The sequence below is a fragment of the Mus caroli genome, chromosome 6 (assembly GCF_900094665.2).
Source record: "Mus caroli chromosome 6, CAROLI_EIJ_v1.1, whole genome shotgun sequence".
Lineage (NCBI taxonomy): Eukaryota > Metazoa > Chordata > Mammalia > Rodentia > Muridae > Mus > Mus caroli.
The window spans coordinates 984,159-1,006,571 of record NC_034575.1 but is presented as its reverse complement, the minus strand read 5'-3'; the positions used below and the strand labels follow the sequence as shown (position 1 = coordinate 1,006,571).

General features: G+C 39.8%; 1 protein-coding gene across 1 annotated transcript in view; it reads right to left on the bottom strand.

Moving 5' to 3' along the window:
* Positions 1 to 22,228, bottom strand: part of Col1a2 (collagen type I alpha 2 chain) — a 35,310-nt gene extending 13,082 nt beyond the window's left edge. Inside the window, exons 1-32 of the mRNA XM_021164492.2 lie at positions 22,137 to 22,228; positions 21,597 to 21,802; positions 19,194 to 19,204; positions 18,598 to 18,612; positions 17,918 to 17,953; positions 16,658 to 16,768; positions 15,153 to 15,206; positions 12,378 to 12,422; positions 12,093 to 12,146; positions 11,821 to 11,874; positions 11,489 to 11,542; positions 11,057 to 11,110; positions 10,543 to 10,596; positions 9,006 to 9,050; positions 8,680 to 8,733; positions 8,533 to 8,577; positions 8,194 to 8,247; positions 7,607 to 7,705; positions 7,453 to 7,497; positions 7,247 to 7,345; positions 6,859 to 6,912; positions 6,622 to 6,729; positions 6,227 to 6,280; positions 6,017 to 6,115; positions 5,040 to 5,093; positions 4,481 to 4,579; positions 4,020 to 4,073; positions 3,484 to 3,537; positions 3,099 to 3,152; positions 2,725 to 2,778; positions 1,739 to 1,783; positions 501 to 599 (exon numbers count right to left, since the gene is read on the bottom strand). Of these exons, the coding sequence (XP_021020151.1) occupies positions 501 to 599; positions 1,739 to 1,783; positions 2,725 to 2,778; positions 3,099 to 3,152; positions 3,484 to 3,537; positions 4,020 to 4,073; positions 4,481 to 4,579; positions 5,040 to 5,093; positions 6,017 to 6,115; positions 6,227 to 6,280; positions 6,622 to 6,729; positions 6,859 to 6,912; positions 7,247 to 7,345; positions 7,453 to 7,497; positions 7,607 to 7,705; positions 8,194 to 8,247; positions 8,533 to 8,577; positions 8,680 to 8,733; positions 9,006 to 9,050; positions 10,543 to 10,596; positions 11,057 to 11,110; positions 11,489 to 11,542; positions 11,821 to 11,874; positions 12,093 to 12,146; positions 12,378 to 12,422; positions 15,153 to 15,206; positions 16,658 to 16,768; positions 17,918 to 17,953; positions 18,598 to 18,612; positions 19,194 to 19,204; positions 21,597 to 21,666 (1,881 nt within the window). The 5' untranslated portion in view covers positions 21,667 to 21,802; positions 22,137 to 22,228. The remainder of the gene's footprint in view (positions 1 to 500; positions 600 to 1,738; positions 1,784 to 2,724; positions 2,779 to 3,098; positions 3,153 to 3,483; positions 3,538 to 4,019; positions 4,074 to 4,480; positions 4,580 to 5,039; positions 5,094 to 6,016; positions 6,116 to 6,226; positions 6,281 to 6,621; positions 6,730 to 6,858; positions 6,913 to 7,246; positions 7,346 to 7,452; positions 7,498 to 7,606; positions 7,706 to 8,193; positions 8,248 to 8,532; positions 8,578 to 8,679; positions 8,734 to 9,005; positions 9,051 to 10,542; positions 10,597 to 11,056; positions 11,111 to 11,488; positions 11,543 to 11,820; positions 11,875 to 12,092; positions 12,147 to 12,377; positions 12,423 to 15,152; positions 15,207 to 16,657; positions 16,769 to 17,917; positions 17,954 to 18,597; positions 18,613 to 19,193; positions 19,205 to 21,596; positions 21,803 to 22,136) is intronic.
* Positions 22,229 to 22,413: the final 185 nt, after the last annotated feature.

Below are 22,413 nucleotides of genomic sequence, written 5' to 3'. Positions count from 1 at the left end.
AGAGATGTGCAATCTTATCTTTTTTTGTTTGTTTNTTTTTTTCCTAAACTAGAAATCTACTTTGGAATACAAACTTTTAGACATGTGCTTTTGGGGCAAATGTAGTATTTAGTTAATTTAAATCACTATAAATTCGATTATTAAAATCTAGACTACTTCTAGAAATTTGACCATATGGGGTTGGATGTTGATACAACAAAAACTACGTCCTAGAAATGTAAAGGGTAGTCCGAGATTTCAACAAAAGTATGAACAGTGTAATCAGAAAAGGGATAAACCATACGAATTCATTCTTGGCTTCTAGACAAAGATTTTTTTCTTCTTCTTTAAATTACCTTTTGGAATAATTATATTCACAGGAATCATATTGCTTGTAACTGAGGTAGAAATCACACAATTGGAAATAAATAAAAACTTTCAAAAATGGTCATTCTTCTATTAGATCTCTTTATTCTGGAGCACATGGTCCCTTTCCACCAATCTATAAATAATAATTTTACCTTGTTTCCATCAGGCCCTGGGGCTCCGCTGGGACCTCGGCTTCCAATAGGACCAGAAGGGCCAGCAGCTCCACTCTCACCCGGGGTACCACGTTCTCCCTATAAGGCAGCAATTAGAAGTCACAAAGACACTGTGTCACACAGCCTTACTTGCTTAGAGTTTTAGATGGAGTTCTACCACATTTCAGAAAAATTAGCATGTTATTTTCATCTCTCATTTCCCTCCTCGTGCACTGGGAGGAAGGCCTGAGATAACTGCTAAGATGTCATATGCTTCTCATGTGCTGGGACCGAAATTCCACAATTTGTTGCTCTGGGAATGTTATACTCAACATTTGGAATCCATTTACTTTCAAGGGGATGGACTTTTCTGTGCTACATTCACAGGCAAAGTCAGATGCCAGATACACTTAGTAGTCAGAAGGTGGGTGATGGAGTTTTAGTTGAATAGCTATGTCAGGACAGGATAGGATTATACTGTTATATCACAACCTCATGTAATAATGATGAAACAGGATATCCTCCAGAGGTTTTGTGTGTGTGCCTGTGTGTGTGTGTATGTGTGTGTGTGTGCATGTGTGTGTGTGTTCATTTATATCTGTTTAGCTGAATGCCTCTGAATTTGCATCTAAACCTTATCACAACATTGCATTTTATGACCCAGAGTATTTATATCATAGCTCCACATTGCAATTATATCAAAGGGTCTTGCTCTAACTTTGTTCTATGGCACTATTGGTTTCTGAAATTAACCTCTGGCTTCCTAGGTAACTAACAAAATAATGGGATACTTTGATTTAAAAAAACAAAACAAAACTCTAGTCTAGCTATGCTAATTTGCTTAGACAAAAAGTAGTTATTCCTTCATAAAAGCAGACTCATGAATTTAGCTTTAGATTCTCAATAGAAACACACTCTATAAATATTCACCTTAGATATTAGGTATTAATTTACTTGGCTCAAAACCAGCAACTACAACAGGTACATCACATTTGTTTATATAAATTATTTACTATAACACATACATTTGTTCCTTTATGTTTCTTGAACCATAAGGTTATTGAATAGGAAATATGATCAACTAACCAGAAATTTTTACTATTAACTTAGAAATTCGATGATGTCTATGGAAGAGGCTAGGGACTACTTCTAAAGAAGGTGACCCACAGTATGAGGGGCAAGGGCTCTTTTTTTTAAACATGGCAAGTGTTAGTGAAATTTAACTAGGTGGTACTTACTCTTGGACCAGCAGGACCAGGGAGGCCGAATTCACCAGGAAGACCCTAGGTAAAAACACAACAGTAAACAAATCATGGACTCTATGTGTAGTCTCTACAGTTACTTGCGCTTAAGGTATCTAAAATATTCTTATTTAGAAAATAAAGCTGTCTGGGCTCTACACAGCAATGCTTTGGTATACAGACTAGAATGTACAACAAAACCTTTGGCTTTATAGAAAGATTTCAAAAAGAGACTACTGCTGCTATCAAAGATGTGTCTGTGCCAGACCCAGTATCAGAAAATCAGCCATTATTTAGCTTTTATAAAACTGACAAAGCAGCCTATCTTCTCTGATAATGTGAGGAGGGTCCCAAACACAACAAGGCCGTTCACATCTTAGCTATATAACCACTCCCTTCTTAATAGAAATTATCATATCCTGTACATTACCTAGTTAATTGTATACCCATGTGTATCTCTTTTATTACTGACCAGCTGTCCCTTTAATGTGGCCCACTGTTGACAAAGGAGACAAGGCCACAGAATGTAACTAAATTGAGGCGCATTCATCACAATTAGAGAAAATGACTCAGAACTCAGACCCTGATTGTGGATAGCAGTGTCATGTCTGAATGCCAAGAAAAACATTAAAAGCAATTTTTTCCCCAGGCTCTGGTTTGATTGAAAATCAGTGCATTTACGTTTTCACTATGGAGAAGGAAATAATTTGTATTTTAATATAGCAAAGAACAAAACAAAAAGTACAGCTATTACATGAAACAGTCAATAGCTTTTGCTTTCTATTGTGATGTTTCCGTCGATCCACAAAATAAGGCAATTTGAACAAAATATAAATAAGATGTTTCATTATTTTGTTCAATACCAACAAGGTAGACTGCTATCATTAGTGTGTGAGAGATATGACACTTTTTTATTGTAATTACATGGCAGTAGGAGGAATTAAAAATTAAATTATTAGTTTTAGTTAGGTCACCCCACTCACCCTTTCTCCGGGCTTGCCAACTTCTCCAGTAGTACCTGAGGGACCAGGGAGACCCTAGATGAAAAGACAGGAAAATTTCAATCTTAAGGCTGTATTCAGGGGAGCTGCTAATAACTGGGGCATACAGAGGTGATAACATAACGAACATTGTTATGTGTTATTAGGTAACTCCGAAAAAGACTGCTTTGGATAACTGTGACTTTTGCTTGAGTTCTGAATCCATGTTCTGAGTGGTGGTGCTGGGGTCTCTAGTGGTACTGATAGTACTGGGGGTACTGGTGGTACTGGTGCTGCTGGAGGGACTGGTGATGTTACAGTAAATTGGACAGGAACAGTGTGGTGAAAGTCAGAGTCTTGCATGCCTGTTAACTCACCTGGAAGCCAGGAGGACCAGCAGGGCCTTGTTCACCTTTGCCACCTTGAACACCCTGAAAGTGACATAAGCGATAGAAGTAGATGTTAGTGACTGTCCCCTTGACGTCATGAAACCACGAGTCCATGCTGAGACTCTAAAGCCAACATTTGTTTAGATCAAAGTATTCCTATTACAGTGTTAGTTACAGCATATGTAGGAAGCCAGAGGTTAATTGGAAAACAAAAACACACAAACAGTAGTCCCATAGAAGAAAGTGAGATAGCATTGATGCCAGTGACAGTGGACATAGTTGATGTCAATTTGCTCCCTTAACTATTGAAAGATGGCTGCCCTGAAGAGCAAAGCTTGCGCTGCTGTGGAAAAGAGCAGGGAGAGCTACGCACCTGGGGTCCAGGGGGGCCCTGAGCTCCATTGTTGCCATCGGGTCCTGGAGCTCCCTAAATGTTTAATAGAACAGAAAGGCTCATGGTTATACACAAGTCAGATAGCATGAAAAGCTTCGAAGCACCCTGAAAGCTAATTCCTCAAAATGAGCTTATCATTTTAGAATTTAAGAAGCTCTCTGTCTCTGTCTCTGTCTCTCTGTTTCTCCAAGTTCTAAAAGCTGTCTATTCACTTCTGATGTACTTTAAGAGAAGTTCACAGATAGGAGGCAGTTCTTGAAGGGCGAAGAATACTAGCATGTGTTCATAATCTCTCAATCATAATATGAATAAACTAAGGACCAGATGTGTCTGTGTCTTTGCAGAGCATGTTCTGATTTGTTATAGCCCACTGTCGTTTCCATGTAGCTCAAAAGAAGGCCATTTCATCATGGTGCTGAAAGGACCCTTAGCATGACACTTTGGAAAGTACCAATGATGCCAGAGAGCCTCAAAGAAGTGGCAAGGTTAAAGAAATGTCTCTGTAGAACACCTACCCGAGCACCAGCAAGACCCGGGTGGCCTCTCTCACCAGGTTTGCCAGGATCACCCTATAAAAATCATAGGTACATTATAGAACATTTTAAAAAAGTATTAAAAACTATAAAAACATACACACATATATTAAAGAAAAGGAGAGTGTAATATCAAGAGGGAACAAAGTCAGGGGCAGATACAAGGAAGTGATGGGAGGGAGGTCAGGGGAGAGGAAAACTATGTAAGAAAAGGTTCTATGTCCAATTTTTTTATGACTATTTTGAAATGTTGCTTTTGTTGCTTGTTTGTGTATTTCACTGCTATTTCTCTGCTTCAGATTTCTTATTCAAGGCATAACCCAGTACCGTGGAGCTCTGTACAAAATGACTCTGTGTGTAGAGGTGGATACTCAGGTTTTCAGAAGTGTGTCAGGCCACAGTGCAGGTTAAGCGAGAGAGTCATGGTGAGTCATGATCCTTACAGAGGGGCCTTTGGGTCCAGGGAATCCGATGTTGCCAGCTTCACCTCTTGGTCCAGCTGGGCCGATTGGGCCAGGTCTGCCGTCAATGCCAGGGAGACCCTGAAATCAGAGTTTCATCTTTATTCTCCACCCCCCTGGTTTCCAGCTATCAGGATGAGGATTTTGTCAAATGATCAAACAAGGTAGTTTTCTGTATGCTTAAAGCTTCCTGTATAAAGTGTCAATAAATTATGACTCCATTCCCCTGTTTTAAATAGGATGTCAGTACACAGACAGACAGTGCAATCTCACATGCACGCAATCTGTCCCTCTCCCTTTTCTGTCCCCTTGTCACCTGCTTCAATTTTCTCAGTCATGGTTTCCTTACCCCTTCTCTGCTTTCAGCCCTGCATCCATTTAGGCTCCGTAATTACAATCTATTACCTTCTGTTCCCAGATGATGTCGAGGTGGATGATATTTATTTTCAATGTATTCATGTATAAATAAGCCTCAAAAATAGACTTGAGAAGGGTGCAATAAGTGTTCTTGAAAACGTAATGGAAAATGAGCAATACTTACCACAGGGCCTTCTTTACCAGCTGGGCCAACATTTCCAGGAGACCCAGGAAGACCCTGTAAAATAAATGAGGGTCCTTTCATATGGGGTGTGTTAGCTCCTACACTCAAGGCTCACATTAATTGAAATCTCACCCAGCCCTCTCTTCTCACTTTTTGTTTGCTGCTGTGGGGCATTCATTAGAGCTAGCATCCTTGCTGGAAAGTATGAAAAGAACTCTGAAATCTTTCTTCTGTGGGGTGTGTGTGTGTGTGATCTTTTGTATTTCATTTTTTGCAACTGAGTCATTTATTGGTATCATAAGAAAGTGTTAAGCAACCTATTGTATGGGCAAAATGCATTATGCTATTTACTCCATGATAGGAAGAAAAAAAATTGGTAAGCAATTTCCCAGGTGGATTTTTTTTATTGCAACATTTGTTGTCCCCTATTACTTGTTTATGGCATAAAATTACAGCTGATATTCACCCGTAAAAGATAATGGAGGGAAAAATGACTCCATTGCTATGGATTTGAGTATCTCTGGATCCAAAGGTTACTCCTCTATAGCTGGTGTGGTGCTGAATGCATTATAGCACTTCGTGATTGCTGGAAAAATGGCTTCACTGATGAATCTAATAAACTAATAATGTACAGACTTAATACATATCATGAATACCTTCTATAAAATGCATAACTTAAGATAAAGGATACGTGCTGAAGAGAGGACCAAATTAATTTGGATATTTTAAAATAGATATAGTTTTCCAAAGCCCTCCTAGTCACTGATCCAAACAACATGGAGGAAATCTATGGACTAGCCTGATGCATAGCACCTTCTATGGAGTTCTCATAAAGTTGGGTTGAAAAGGCAAACATCAGCAAGTCTACTAACAGACTTACTTTAGATGCTTTCTGTTGTACCCCTCAGTGTTAAGCAGTCCTTTAAAGGACGTGCCTATTCCTGATAGGACTTTATGAGGACTTATCTGAAACTTACTCTGGGTCCCATGAGACCAGGTTCCCCAGGGCGACCAGCATCTCCATTAGGACCTCGGACTCCAGCAGGGCCTGTTGAACCACGATTGCCAGGTGGACCCTGTTAGTAGGATAGGCACCAAATAAGGAGTCTGTTCATGTAATGCTGAGGACACATCTGTCACCAGCATTATCAAGGTCCTTCTTGGAAAGTAAGTGATGAGTGACTCACCATTACACCAGCTCTGCCATCAGCTCCAGGAAGACCTCGAGAACCAGGGCTGCCCTGCAGGAAAGGACATGAGATTAGAGAAACCTTTAGATCTCGTCAGGTAGAGTTTCCTAAGATAGGGCACTATTTCTCCTAAGAGGAAAGATATGGGTGGACACCAAGACAAAACATTTCACCCAATTGCCAAGGGAATGCACAGATGAGCATCCCGCAAAAATAGGTCAACATTGTTTCCAGACCAATTTAATAACATACTAAATTGAGAGTTGCTAATTTAATAAAACAGATGGAAGACAGATGCTCTTTCATCTAGGAAACACATGCAGAAATGCTGACCAATTCCCAGCCAAGGGGTGGCATCAGTGTCTGCTGTGTCTGGAGGATGCAGAACTTACTCTAAGCCCTGGAGGCCCTGCAGGGCCAGCAGATCCAGCTTCTCCAGGAGACCCTCTCTTTCCTTCTTCACCACTGGGACCAGGAGGACCTTGGGCTCCAACAGAGCCCTGTTTGTTTTTTTTTTTTTAAAGAATAAGAAGAGTAGAAAAATATTTTTACATCATTTCCAGTTACTGAAATTGGATTGAAAACTGATAAGAATAAGTTAACACAATTGTGACTGTAAAACCACTTACAGGCTCACCCTTGTTACCGGTCTCTCCTTTGGAGCCAGCAGGACCAGGCTCACCCTAAGATCCAAAGGAAACAGGGGTCAAATGACAGAAATGGGTCAAGACTCTCCAGCAGACAAGTCTGTTGGGTTGTTTAAGCTCAAGTTCTCTACAGTGGTATTTGGGGAAAGCTAAGACTCACACACCGAGTTTACCTCATTGATTATTTTTTTTTTTTGCAAGCTTCTAAGGAAGACGCTTACAAGCATGCACAGAGGAGGGACTATGCAAGCACATAATGCAGCTATATAAGAAATACAAACGTTTGCACAAACTACAGAAGGAAGACAAAAAACATTTGCAAGAAAAAGTCAAAGTACAGATAAAATATGTTGAAGTGGTGACCACTTACGACAAGTCCTCTGGCACCCGTAGCACCAGCAGCACCAGCGGGGCCAGGAATACCACGGGGGCCAGGGAGACCAGGAGCCCCAGCAACACCAGGGAGTCCCTGTGGGAAGAAAAGAGGTCCCTCAGGAGAAAGCAGGCTGTATAGGCCTCCCTCTTTCAGCACCTCTAACCTGGAGCAGCACATGTCAGCTACTCAGATGTACTTACAGTAGCACCCTTGGCGCCAGTGAGCCCATTTGCTCCAGGGTTGCCCTGTGAGAGAAAGGAGAAGGAAAAACTCACGGAATGAGAATATTTCTTACATTCTCTGACCATATCTTCAGTCTTTCTCATCAACTGTCTTATGTCAATGACTACTTACAGGAGGTCCAACAGGGCCAGAAAGACCTGGAAGACCCACTTCACCACGGGGACCAGCAGGACCAGCAGGGCCAGGGTTACCAACGGGCCCAAGTTCACCCTGAGAATGAAAATATCAGGACAAGGAATAAGCAGTAAATAACAAGACTCTGTTTTTGACCATAGCACCAACTTTTAGGGAATTTCGTCAGAACAGCAACCTTTTAGTTTCTCTGGTTTATCATCGCAAAGAGTAGACTTGATTTTCTAATTTGTAAGCCTACATCTGACATTCTGGCATCATCCCTACGAGTCGCTGTGGTTTGGTCTTTGCGGGAGTGGTTCCCACACAGTCCAGGCTAGCTGGGAAAGCACATTTTATAGTGCCTTCAAGGAGTCTGTTTCTAGGGGGAGGCTCTATCTATACATAGTGTACAGAGAGGTTTACTGCAAACGCAGACGGAGAAAACGCTTCTGTAGGCATTTTGGAGGGTGGGCATGGATTAAGGGAATTGCTTTGCAGTTGTCTCCTTCTCTACAACCAGTACTGATATTTCAGATAGTTCTAAAAGATTTGCCAAGGTGGTGATAACAAACAACGCTTTTTACCTTGGGACCAGGAGCACCTGGGAAACCAGGGGGTCCAGCAGACCCAATGGGACCCTGAAATCAAAGCAGAAGGCATAAGAAATTTCCTTGAAGTAGATTAGAAAAACAAGCACAGAGTACTATCAAGGGAAGATGTTCAAGGTTCCCAACATTAGATGAGTCTTACAGTTGCCCTAGGCATTTGGGATAGCCTATGCTACTTAGAAAGGGAAACTTCCAAAGACCCCCAGGGAAACATTTGGCAAAAATGTCCAAACTGTTGTCATGTTATAAAAGTTAACAGAGAGCTACTGCCCCCACAGTTTCCACCCCTTCCTACTCGCCAGTGTCAGGACTTACAGCAGGGCCAACGGGGCCAACGCTTCCGTCACTGCCTCGGGCACCCTATGAAGGAAGGGAAGACGGACAGTCAGGTGGACATCAAGCAACTTCCATTAGACAGTGTTCAAAAAAGATTCAAAGGGAAGAAAAAACCAGACTACTCACAGCTGGACCAGGAGCTCCGACACGCCCTCTCTCGCCAGGAAGCCCTCGGGCTCCCTAGAAGCAGAAATATTGTTAATAAAGCCCAGAATGCTGATCTTAAAAGAGCCAGAGGCAGCGCTTACTTTGCCCAATTTCTAACATATGTAAGAGTTCACTAAGAATGCAAGTGTTGTTCTAACACCAGGTAAAAGTTGAATATGCAGAGATATAAGAAAAAATATCAAGAATGCAATGCCAAGGGAAATAGCAATTATCAAAGTCTCTAAAGAAGTTTCAGAATGCTAAGCGTGCACATTCAGGTTGCCAGTGGATTGGTCAATACTCACTGCTTGACCTGGAGTTCCATTCTCTCCAGGGGCACCGGGTTCACCCTATATATGCAGAAGAAAAATTGAGTCTTTATTCAATATATACATATATTTTTTTCACATTGCACAAATTTTACTCTGTTTTATCAGTTTGAGCCTTTTGTACATTTTAAACGTGTTTATACTTATAGACTATTTCTCAATGATCTCAGGCACATATGTTTTTTAAAAATATGATGAGGGTTTTATTTAAATGTGCCAAAGGTTAAGGTACTAAATTAAATGTGATTATTTAATTGTACACCTCTCCAATTTTCTTTTTATATTCTAGACATTTGGAACCAACTACATAGAATAGGAATATTAATTGAAAAGAGAAAAAAATAATACATTTTCTTCAGGGCAACCAAATTTACCATCTTCAGAGGTATCTGAATGCCAATGTTATTGGCTTCATTAAGATAAGTGGAAAGTCAGGGCATCACAAGAGATTTGGGGGTCACCAGATTTGTTTCTTATTCTGAGAGCTAGGTATTGGTAAAACACTTTCCTTCAAGGCATTCCAGTTTACAGAGAGATGCTGAGGAGCAAATCAAAGGCTTGGCACGTGCTCATTTAGCAAGTGCTCGATGACTGAGCTATCTTTACAGCTCTAGGTCTAAGGCTGCATGTGAAGGATCCACTTTAAGAATGACCAGCATGAGCTTTCTGAGTTTGCCTTTTAAGCACTGCACACATGACTTTGGAAAAGTCATGAGTGCTTCCTAACCTTAGTTTTTCCTAAATGATGACATCTACAAAGTGCCTTTTAGCTCTAAAATATTGTGATCAGTGATCCGAGCTATAATTATATATATATATATGGCTCATGGGAGAATGAACTTGACTATGTCCATTTGTGTGACAGTGGGAAGTTAGACCAGATTCTCCATATTCATGTTCATCTCTGGTCCCGTCTGCATTTGTTACTCACTAATTTGTAATTACATTAGTATTCACTTTAATATCACATTATCTCCTTAATAGGAAAGAGAAGATTTTATGGTTTGAAATGTTGTTCAGAGAAGAGGCTAGCCAAGAGATAATACACCTCTGAGACTTTAATTACCTAATTAAAAAAATTTTGAAGTGTGCACAGATAAATCAGAGGAAAGAGGTTGAAAAGTGTGTTGTGACATGAATGTACCCATCTAATTAGTGCAAGGCAAAGGAGAATTTACACTTTAGTAGCACACTTTGTTCTAATATTTGGTTATATGTTTATTTACTTTTATTTTGACTACAGAGAATCAATGACATAAGAGGAGGGAAGGAGATGGATGAAGAAATTTTAACATTACTTTCCATTTGATTATTTACATAAACATCAAGTTAAATAAACATTAGCAATTGGCCTTTGTCATAGAATTTCCCTGTCCACCATTGAGGGATTTGAAAGCTAGATGAGGAGACGAGATACTCTTTGAAATGTGGGTTGTGTTTAGTAAAATAGCCTTTTGGATAGCAATGGAAGATCTAAATGACTTGCTTACAGAGATCCTAACTCAGTATTTACCTTCACACCCTGTGCACCAGGCTGTCCCTTCAATCCATCCATACCACTGTGTCCCTGAAAAGCAATGAACACTTTTAAAAATGCTGTCATGTTGTGATCTCAGTCAGACCAGAGTCTTCCACCTTTACAATGATTACATCTTCTAGAAAGATCCCATGGTTGCAGAAGAATAACACAATACAGTGTTCCAGCTCAGCTGAGCTGGTTCCACTACCCCAGGCTAATCACTTGGTCTGCACACAGCTAAGAAGGGAAGGGTGCTGGACAAGCTTCCTTACAACTCACTCACCCTAACAATTTTCTGGTTTTAGATAGTTCTAAGTACTTAAAAATATATACAATCTCTATATAATCTATAATCTGTATAGTGTTTCTACATTAATCTCAGTGTTTGATAAGCATTGGCTCTACTTTCATTTCCAGCATTTTCAAAATTCAGAGACATGGTTGGGTTCTCACTCCCCTCCCCCATCAGCAGCATTTTTTTTCTCATTTAGAGGAAGAAGTCACTCACTCTCACGCCTTTGAAGCCAGGAAGTCCAGGAGTCCCGGGGAAACCACGAGCACCCTTGGGGTGGGGTGGGGGGAATCAGAGCAAGGTGAATAATAACACAATGCATTCATCTTTCCAAACCAATTCTCAAAACTCAAGTTTGGGATCAAAGGGAACATGTTATGTTTTTTGAGCACGGAGCTACAAACTACTAGCTATGGTATGAATTACTAAGATGGTGGCATTTGTAGAAAAAAACAGTTGTTAGTCAAAATCTGTTTGCTGTCACCAATATTACGTTATGAATGTGAATAAAATATCTACATTCTTTCTTGGTTCTTTCTTTTGCCAGATGTCTTCAATCAATGCCACCAGTGTGAGTGACATCCGAGCTACCATCAGAGGCATGCTCATAACTAACAATGGACCACATCCTATTGTCAACAGTCTCACCTGTGGTCCAACGACTCCTCTCTCCCCAGGTCTTCCGGGTTTTCCAGGGTGACCCTAAAACAGGAAAGCAACCTAAGGTCATCCTTCACTTAGTAAATTATCGTGAGAGAAAGGTATACACAATTTTGTGGGCTAGAATACATGTTTAATTAACAATTAAATCTCTTGAGCATAAGCAAGTTAATTAGTATTTCATTAAAGTAATATTTCCCATATGGGGAGACTCAGGCATCTTGAGCATTCAGCATGGAACTTAATTTGGCTCTAGATACTCCTATTGAGACAGGAATATGTAAGAGTTGTTTCAGAAGAGCTTAAGGGTAAACACTTACATCCTCACCAGCCTTGCCAGGAGAGCCAGCTGGACCACGGGGACCTGCAGGACCCTAAGGGAATGGGAGATGCATCGAGGTTAAGACTGTGTTCACAAACCGCTCTTTAGAGACTTTCTCTCTCTCTCTCTTTTTAAATACTTTTTATTAGGTATTTTCCTCATTTACATTTCCAATGCTATCCCAAAAGTCCCCCATACCCTCCCCCCCCTTACCCACCCACTCCCACTTAGAGGACTTTCTCTTTTTATAAACAGAGAAAATGTTCTCACCGTTTGACCAGGCTCACCAGGCTCACCAGCAGGTCCTTGGAAACCTTGAGGGCCCTAAGGTAGAGGAGAAGGCATATTTATTTATTACTTTATCTATCTATCTATCTATCTATCTATCTATCTATCTATCTATCTATCTATCTATCTCTCTGGAAGTTCTGGAGTCAAGCTCAGGTCGGGCACATTAGACAAGTCCTTGGCCATCTATCATCATCCTCAGTGCATGAGAGTCATGCTTAATGTTCTGCTTTTATAGAAGAATGGTTCTAGGATTTTGATACTTACAGGGGCTCCAACAGCACCAGGAGGGCCTCTGGGTCCCATTAAGCCCTGTAAAGAGTATACACATAGTTAACACCAAAAAGTCATATCCTTTTTGGGAGTCTCATAATCTGGACTGGATAGACTAGATATAGAAGTGATATCTCTGAGCCCCTGAAGTTTTTGGATGGACAGATGAACCAAATTTCCTGCACTCTTTCCTGACCTTCAGTTCTTCTTCTTTTTTTTTAACCAAAGAAATCTTTTGAACTCAATGAGAATTGTCTGGAGGAAGTCATAAGTTCCTTGAGATGTGCAAAATTGGTCATCTGGAGATTGTTCTAAGGCAATGAAGAGAACTGATCTTTGCACAAGAACAGACCACATAATGGCTGACAAAGAATTTCAGTTAGATTCCTTTTGTCATATGTCACCTCTCCATGTCATATGTAGCTAAGAAATTGATATGTTTGTTGCCACCGGGCCATAAATTGAAAAAGATCAAAAGTCCTACTTAATGATTAAACAGAGGTTTATTATAACCTCAAAGATCTTTTGAGGCCTGTTGATGACTGATGTAAATCTCAAGTGTATTATTGAGGCAGCCTGCTGGAGGAATTTATCATAGGATCTTGAAAACATAACACAAATGACAGTAGCTTTTCTTTCTTCTTCTTCTTCTTCTTCTTAGTGGAACACAAATGTAAAGTAAAACTGAATGTTATAGGATTTTGAGCTAAGTGTAGTTTTGTTCAACACTTGTATAAGCTCATCTGTAGGACCTACCTCCCAGACAGCTAAAAATACCTCATGCACAAGTCTTGAGTAATTTGCTTTTAATACATCAACCATGAGGACTCTGCTGTTGAGCCTATCCACTTTATTAAATGACTATAGTGAGACACTACATATTTTATTTAAAAAGCACATTATTTTAATTATGAGGATTATTTATTTTGTTTTAGAAAAGGCTTCAATGTTAAAAGAAGCTGTCACTTTTCAATAAAAATATTTTTTAGGTATACATTAAGTATAATTTTCTTTGACATCATGAATTTTTAATTATATTTATTCATCTTTCCCAGTATTTGTGACAACTTCATTTACATAAAGGATATTTTATTTTGTGGAGACTGTGAGATGAACCCTGTGGGATTTTGTAGCTATTGATTTTCCAACATGGGAAATTATTTAACACTTTATTGCTGCCCATCTTCTCTCTTTGTTAAACACATCTCTGTTGGTTACATCTGTCTGTGGATGGGGATGCATGTAGAAGCTTAAATTATATCTCATTGATATTTTAATGTGAATTCTCTTTTTGATACTCCCCAGAAAGTAGTTTCAAAGACAGGGGAATCTGAAATCCATATTAATTTCTCAGATGTATGTCCACCATTTTAATTTTTAACATAAGAGAACATCTACTCCTGCTTTATTTCCCACTTTGGCTCTTCTTGAGAAATGGATTCTACTTTACATCTGAGTAATGTCTGGCATTAGCAGAAACAACTCATTTCAAATGTCTAAGACAAACAATGTCGAAAGAATGCTTCAATTTTTCACTTCAAATATGAATGTTTTAAATTACCAGGAAAAGTCAGGAAATTGGAAATCATCAATTAAAGCTACATTATTTTACAAGTGAGAGTTTTAATTTACAGAAAATATTGTCTTGCCTTTGTAGTATATTAGTTTACTTCGGCCCATTAGTTTCAGAATAATGTCTTCTGCAGATAGAGCACTGATGTAGAGCCCAGGTAAAAGTTGTGTTTAAAGACCATGATAACTAAGAGATAAATGCCTTTAGAAAACAGATAATTAGAATCACCAAATTGTGTGCATGTTTATTAAATTCTGTGGTAGTTAATCAATCTAATGTTTTTACTTCTGGGACATTTTCATTCTTTCCTATAAGCTATTGTACATTTTTCATGATCATGTCTATTTTCTCTTTATCACATCTCAGTAATGTCTGATAGAAGCTTCATTTGTCAGCTAGGTCATCATGCTGATGCCCAGGGAAGCTTTATAAATGGTCACAGAAATGACGGGATGTGTGCGCAGGGACACAAATGCTAAATTGGACTCACGCTCTTCTATATTGGCTTTTAATAAATAGTCAAGACAAGGAATTTTCATCAGAAGGGAGAGAAAGGAAACATTCAAGTCCTTGAAGGTAATTCAGAACTGCTGTCATTTGCTGCTAGCTTCCTAAATCCACAGTGTAGTTCTTAACCTGTTGGGGGCACCTGGTAAGTTCTTGTGACTAAGAAAGTGTTCTATTCAAGAACTAAATACATGAACCATATATTATCTCTCAACAACCTGCGTGATTGGGGTGGGGGTGGGCAAAAAGTAAAGCCCCAGACTCTCCTGTTATGTGATGAAGGAAGGGACTGAGCTAGAACTTCTTGGTCCTTTCCATCAGGTTCAGGGAACACGGGAAATCCTTCTGCTTTTTAGCCATGCTTCGGATTTTAAGAAGTGTGGAAAGATACAGAGAAATGTATAGATGTTAATATTTTGAGTTAAATTCATTTGCTTGAGTTATAGTCTGTATTTCCAAAGACTATTTTTCAGACATAGATATCAAACATTCTTTTTAGGAGGCACATTGGTAGAGAAAATTGAAACTCCTCACCTGGACTTCAGTTTTGATATTTAAATGTAGGAAAAGGAGTTATTTTCTTCTGATCTAGCCTTGGAGTGTGGACTTAATTACTATTGTGAGGTTTAGCATGAATTCCCTTACATAAGCTGCTTTTCCCCCTCTAGGATAAAAGGAGACAAGCCTACCATTGGTCCAGGGCCAGACGAAACTCCTTTGTCAGAATACTGAGCAGCAAAGTTCTGGAGGGAAGAAAACACACATGAGTATATAGGTAAGTGGTCATACACATACATCTTTCATTCTTCTTTCAATCAATCAATCAGTCAAACAATCAATTATCTGATCATACTTAATACTTTAATTAATTAATCCCCTGATACTATTTAAAGGAGAGCCATGTTTCAATAGAAATGACTTAGAATTCAGTGCTGGAGCCAGGCGTGGAGGCACACGCCTTTAATCCCAGCGCTTGGGAGGCAGAGGCAGGCAGATTTCTGAATTTGAGGCCAGCCTGGTCTACAGAGTGAGTTCCAGGACAGCCACGGCTATACAGAGAAACCCTGTCTCGAAAAAACAAACAAACAAACAAACAAAAAACAAAACAAAACAAAAAAGAATTCAGTGCTGAGTCCCCCACCGAGACTGAAATGGAGAACCTCCATGTCTTAGCCTTCAGACTCATCTGCCTTGAGCAATCTGTTCCTACACACTCGTCACCTACCTCTAGACTGAGGAAGATGGCTTCCTACACCTTTATAGTCCCTCAGAACTATAAAGTGAAATGGAGCCCAGGGGAGCATGCTGCGTTGGCAGTTGCTACCCTAGCCCAGAAGTCACTAAGATACTTCTTTGTCCTGGCTGGAGTTTCAAAAAGGGATATAAAGAGTTTTCAAGTTACAGGAAAGTTAAAATGCCCCTTAGAAGATTAAACTTTAAAAAAATAGTTCATGGTAATAACTTCCCTGTTAACTTCGAGTGGTAACTGTATTAAAGAAGGTGCTTTTAATGCACTCAGTAGATAAGCAATCATAATAAGATTTTTGGGAGAGAAAGGTCTTATTTTACTGGCATACAGTTGGGTATTAGAATTAGGAATCTGATTCATAGTGCTAACCAATTAAGCAAATATGTTTTTCTTCCTGCAGTGAGGCCATTTGGCACTTATACCATTGTCAAAGACATAAAGCTAAAAGAAGATATTAATGAAAAAGGGAAATGTACTTTTCTCAATTTAGTTTCAAGCAAATTAAACCTAAAACTGCTTTGAATGTTTGTTCAGTAGACTCCAAGCCAAGGAGAATAGAGAGGGTCAGATGTTTGTGAAATTGCTTAAGACCAGGGGCTTCACTTATGTAATTCAATCTAATCAAACTCTTTAATAATGCAACACCTCTTATTTGTGCTGAACTGATAAAAGATATTAAATCCCCAAATTAAATAATGGTGCAGAAGGCTGCAGCTACCTTCATTGAACAAAAAGACCAGGACTGTAATTGACAAGACCTTGAGGAAGATGGAAAAAGCAGAACCTTAAACTCAGAAACCAAAGAAATTAAATAAAATATACTCATTTCCAAATAGAAGGTTTTCCCTTAACTGCTAAAAATTAATTTTCACAGTGAGTATTTCTTTTCCAACAGAGCAAGACACTAAAGTCAGATCTAAGATAAGAATGTATAAGTTATCTTACCCCACTGAGACCAGGGGGGGCAGGGGGGCCAGGAGGACCAGGGGAACCAGGGGGACCAGGAGGGCCCATGGGACCATCAACACCATCTCTGCCTCGGGGACCTGCGGGGCCCTGTTACAAAAAGAGGGAATTAGAACAGGATTAGAACAATCTTGTGGAACCGTGTATAGAATGTGGAAAGAGACCTAAGAAAACACATGCTAAGGTCAGTCTGTTAGACTTGTTGATGTAAAAGGGTAGAAATATAAGATCTGTCGCTGACTGATGTGCACCTGTGACTTCGTTTAGGAAAAGACATTTAAGGCCTGATGTGCAAAGATAACTAGTGGCAGCTAAGCCAGTGTAGACCCTCTGTATTAATTCATGATGGAGCAGATTCTGTGAGTGTCACAGGTTTCCAGCCGTAGGAAATGACACTGTGTACATTAAAGCTGACTTTTGTAAAGGTATCCAATTGCTTTGGTGGTGATAGGTGAAGAGTAGGCTGACTGACTGGTTAGATCATTTTATCACAGAGATGGGAAGACTGCTTTAACACTATCCATGTTGTTAGGATAACTAACCGACACAATTATACAACTAATACATTGAGTAGAACACATGTAAGTCCACATACTACGACAGATACATGATGCAGTTATTTAATATATAATGCAAATCATGCAAAAACAGTTTAGTGACACATATCAACGAAATGTAGCAAAAATGTAGCAAATAGACTAGCAGCCTGGCGTGTACATGTCTGAATGAAGAGAGAGAAGCCTGGCGTGTACATGTCTGAATGAAGAGAGAGAAGCCTGGCGTGTACATGTCTGAATGAAGATAGAGAAGCCTGGCGTGTACATGTCTGAATGAAGATAGATAAGCATGTGACTGCTTCACAATTATTTCCAATTTATGCAGAGCTTTTTTTTTCAAAAGAAACAAAACATGTTACAAAGAAGGTTCTGTGGTGGAGGATACATTCCCATTACACGCTTATTGTGCAGGCCAAACTAAACAAAGAAAGATAGACCCTGCAAAGAATGTGGCTGCCTGTAATAGTGTTTCTTTTTATGAAAGAGTAATCTTGACTGAAAGGGGATATTGATTATATATAATAATGTTCATTTACTTCTTCTGCAGGACATTATCTACTTAAAAGGTGGTATAATTATCTGAATATGAAATAATCTTACACATTGTCAACCATCTGTAGCGTCTAATATGTAGTTATTCGAATATGGGCCAAAGCCCTTTAGTGATTTAAAAATCACATACCCTTTGTCCACGTGGTCCTCTGTCTCCAGTGGGGCCCTAAAGGAAGACAAAAATAGCAAAGGGCCACATGTCTAAGTAATTGGTGCTGAACAAGCAAGCCAATTTTGAAAATAATTAGGTACTAAGACTGAGTTGACGAAAATATTACTAAACAGCAGCTAGAAGACCTGGCACAAAACAATAGATAACAAAGAATTGTTTTTTGTTGAAACTATAAGTAATTTTTTCTCAAGCTGGAAGACTAGAGGATGCTATAATTTGTAGTGATCAAACTAATATTATCCATTGCACTTTTAATAAGATAATAGCTATAGATAAAACTATTTATTATACCTTCACAGCATATTTACAGTGTCATTCCTTTAAAATAAGCTTTAAATTATTATCTATAATTAACACAATATGCACCCCTTATAAGAATATAAATAGATATTTACAAAGTCTTTACTATGTAAATCATTAATTCATATAACATAAATGTAATTAAAGATGCTTCTGGAAGATAATAAAACTTTGTTACATCAAACATTAACAGTACCCTGCTTTATGGTTTGGTGAATACATATTCTTATAGGTAAAATCTTGCTAAAGTATTTTCTTTCTGTAGTTCACATTAAATTTTGTCAAACTGAAATTATTCTGGTAATTTCAGATATTTATGAAGAAACATAGCCTCTTACCTTTCGTACAGATCCCTAGAAAATAAAAGAAAAATGATTATTATAAGAATTATATACACACCTATATATTAAAATGGCTTTATTACAATATTATGTACAAATATATTTACAAATGTAACTACATTGTTCTTTTCCTACTATCTTAATCTAATATTTTGAAATAAAATGTAAAATTTTACCAATCAACAAAATGTTATCTACAAAACCAATTGTATATACTTATCTGTAACTATGTTGTGACTTCAATCTGTGAGCTAAGAATTTATTCATAATTCATTGCAAATGAATCCTAGGAAATAACAAAAATCTCTCAAGCTCACTGTGCTCTTGTGCTTCAGAAACCCCAAACTTCCACTGACCCGTTTCCTTTCTCTTCCCCATGGGCGCTTTATGGGACTAGTCTCACTTAGCGCCACCCACTTCAGAAAATGGGGTGGGTACTTTCAGTGGAAGCCAGAAAGCTTTAGCCTGCTACTATGTCCCTTCACAATTTCTGTGGGAAGCCAAACTGGCCAACTTCCCTCCCCAGAAATGACCCCGCTGTGATCAAGGTAAAGTACAAACATCTTATGTATTCTAAAAGTACTTTTACTCACCGATTGCAAATCTGTTGAGGGAAGAAGAGAATAGGAAATAGTTATTGGTATCATTTCATCAGTTGCTATCATTCCATAGATCTATAACAGTAATTAAAAAATGATACTTAGGTCTATACAGTTGATTTACCTGATTGAAAGACCCCTTCTGTTTCTCCTTCAGATTATTCTAATAACCTCCAAATTATTCAGGTAAAAAAACATAGCAGGGATCAGCAGGGTGACTTGTTTACAGTTTTGATATGTAAATATAGATTTAAATTTAATAGTTAATTATTCACTATTTTTTAAATGCCATGAAGCATCACTGTGTCTGCAGGCAGGGCATCTCCAGTGCTGAGCAATTATGGAGGAAGTGGCTATCACCACTGATTGACAAGGAAATAATGCATAAGAATCTGAGAAAACTTAAGCCTGCATCCTGAAGCAGAGTTTGTTTTTTGTAAACCATTGAAGTGACTTAGCCCTTTCCCCCAAAGGTCTAATTTGCATCAATGAAAGCAAATTGATTCAGGAGTCTGATTTTTGCTATAAATAGTTCATTTAAATTAGGTAAGGTCATTGACTAAAGAGCACCCCATTTGTGCCCTAAGAAGTGCTGCTTTGTATAAAGAGAAAACTGTGGATTAAAATCTTGAAAAATAATGAGAAAAATAAATACCCACTTCTTTGCTACAATTACCCTAAGACTTTAAAGACTGAGTTTCATTCCTACAGTATAATAATTACAGGATAATGTGGTATATAATTGCGGTCAGACTTGCTCCAGGATGATTCACCTCTAAAAATTGCTTGGATTTGGTGGTCACGAAGTGTGTCATTTGGAATGAGAACATCTGTTGAAGTGGTCACTGCTCAGAAGAGTGGGACACCTCCTGCATTCACATTTTAGGGCAATTGATGAGAATCACTGTTCAATTAGATAAATGGTATGTCTAGTTTATTTTCTCCATTGAAGGAAGAACAGTTTGCCTGAATTAAGAGAAGCCAGTAAGCCTTACAGGCTTTGGAAACGTGCCTTTTAATTACTCAGTTTGTGAGCCATTTTGGACAAAGTGTGTTGGATAACCTTTATTCTTCATAGAGGTTGGATGTTGAATAAAATGTATGTTGACCTTCAAATCTCTACTTCCCTAAGTCTACTATGTTTTTCTGTGGGGATCCACTCTTCTACTCTGATTTCATATAAAATTAACTTGTAACATTAATTTGTACAATGCAATTACTTCTTAGTATCCTCGGGGGGTATATAAAAGTGGATGAAGGGAACATATACACATTCGAAACTAGACTGTGGTAGACGTGGGGCGTGTAGCTGAAGGTCTGGGTGTGGCCACGCCCTCCTGAATACTCATCAAGCCAACATCTTTGTCCAGTTAAATTAGGCAGCCATTTTAAAAGATGAAACCCAAGTGGTTTTCTTCATTCTTTCTTCAGGAAATTCTAGTTAGTTATACAACCTAGAAATGGAAAATGGCCTTGAAGTTGGCACATTTAGTATATACCCCACATTTTAGAAAAAGGCCCAATTGATTCATTTGAAGTCACGTGGTAAATGAGTAAGAGACTCATGGGAAGAAGCCCCAGGCTCTCGAATCTCAGGACAAAGTTGACATTTCTCACATCTGTTGTTTTCGTGTGTGATTACAGGTGGGAACTTGTTGAAGGGTAAGTGAACAGAGCTTATTTTAGTTAAAAGTTACCATTTCCATGATCAGGTAATGGATTGGGGCGCTGCTTTGACTATTCAGAAGACAAAAGCTCAGGCCGAAGCAGCCGGCTTCTCGAGATACATCCATCTCCATCGTCTGGGTTCTTTACATATGGCTCAGAAATGTAAATTACTCTATGGACCTGGGAAGTCTTTAATTGGAATTCCTACAGCTTAAGGCCTGGTCCCTGTTCTTGCACTTTACCCCCTCCAGGGGGCGAATTTTCATCATTATCTTCATCAACGTCATCCAGAGCAACTCTGAGGCCCACAAGAAAATGGAGTCCGGGGAGTTTTGTATTATTCTATTACGGGGCTTTCTAAACTAGGCCTCAAGTTTCACAAGGTGACCACGGGCATAATTCTGGGGATTGAAGAGTAGAGCCCTCTGAGTCGTTCATGCTGTCAGCCAGGTTTATATCTTGAGGCAACCTTCTTTGCCTCCTTGTGAGCTTCACCAACGGGAAAAACCTCCCCCAACTCTTGGCAACAGTCAAGTCTTTCATATTTCCATTCTTTTAAAGTATTTTCCATGTATCTCATGAACCCTAGTGTTTTCCCCCACAGAGCAGAGGACGACCTCACAAGCTGTATGTGGAATGAATGTGTGAAGTTTCCCTCTGTTAAGATAAGGGTGCCCACCTATCCAGCCTCTCTCCTTCATCTCCCCCAAACAAGCAGAAGACACTTACATTGGCATGTTGCTAGGCAGGAAGTTACTGCAAGCAGCAACAGAGTCCGCGTATCCACAAAGCTGAGCATGTCTACCACTTAGACATGCAGACTCCTTGTGTCGCAGAGCCCCTGGGTCACCAGCGGAGGTATCACCTGGCGGGCGCAGGCATGCAATCGTGGACCGTTCCCTCCAACTTAGTCGAAACCTCCTGCTGCCGTGGTGCTAAAATAAAAAAGCCCAGACCTGCCTTATTTATATGGGAAAAGTTTCCCCAGTCGGAGGGTGCCTCCAAAAACGTCTCCACCAATGGGAGGGCTGGGGCTAGGGGCCCGGGACTCAGTGCTGGGAGGAGACTGCGGGGGAGCAGGGGAGGGAGCCGAGGGGGGAGGGACGTGGCTACGGGGCTTCTTAAATTGGTTCCATTCTTTTTGAGGACGTGGACACTTTTGAGGCTTTCGAGGGGAAACTCTGACTCCCTGTCTGCATACCTCCGCCCTCCCCAGCCACCCGCCCTCTCTCGCCCTTGCCAAGTTTGGAAGCACTTTAGGACACCTACGTGGGCACTTTACAGATCTCCGGGCAGCGGGGCAGGTGTTGAGGGACCTGGAGGCCTAAGATGAAAAGGCAGGAGCTGTCCAGTTCCGCTTCACTCTGTGCCCTCGGGCCATCTGCAGGCTGGAGGGGGCTGGGGTGTGAGGGGAGGAGAGTGACAGCGTGGCGAGCTCTAGAGCTGCCCTCCTGGGTTGGCTCCACCCCTGCCCCCTAATTTCCTCAGTCTTGGGGGGGCCTGTGTGCCCATAATCTCCTCTCTCTCTGTCTCTCTCTTTCTGTCT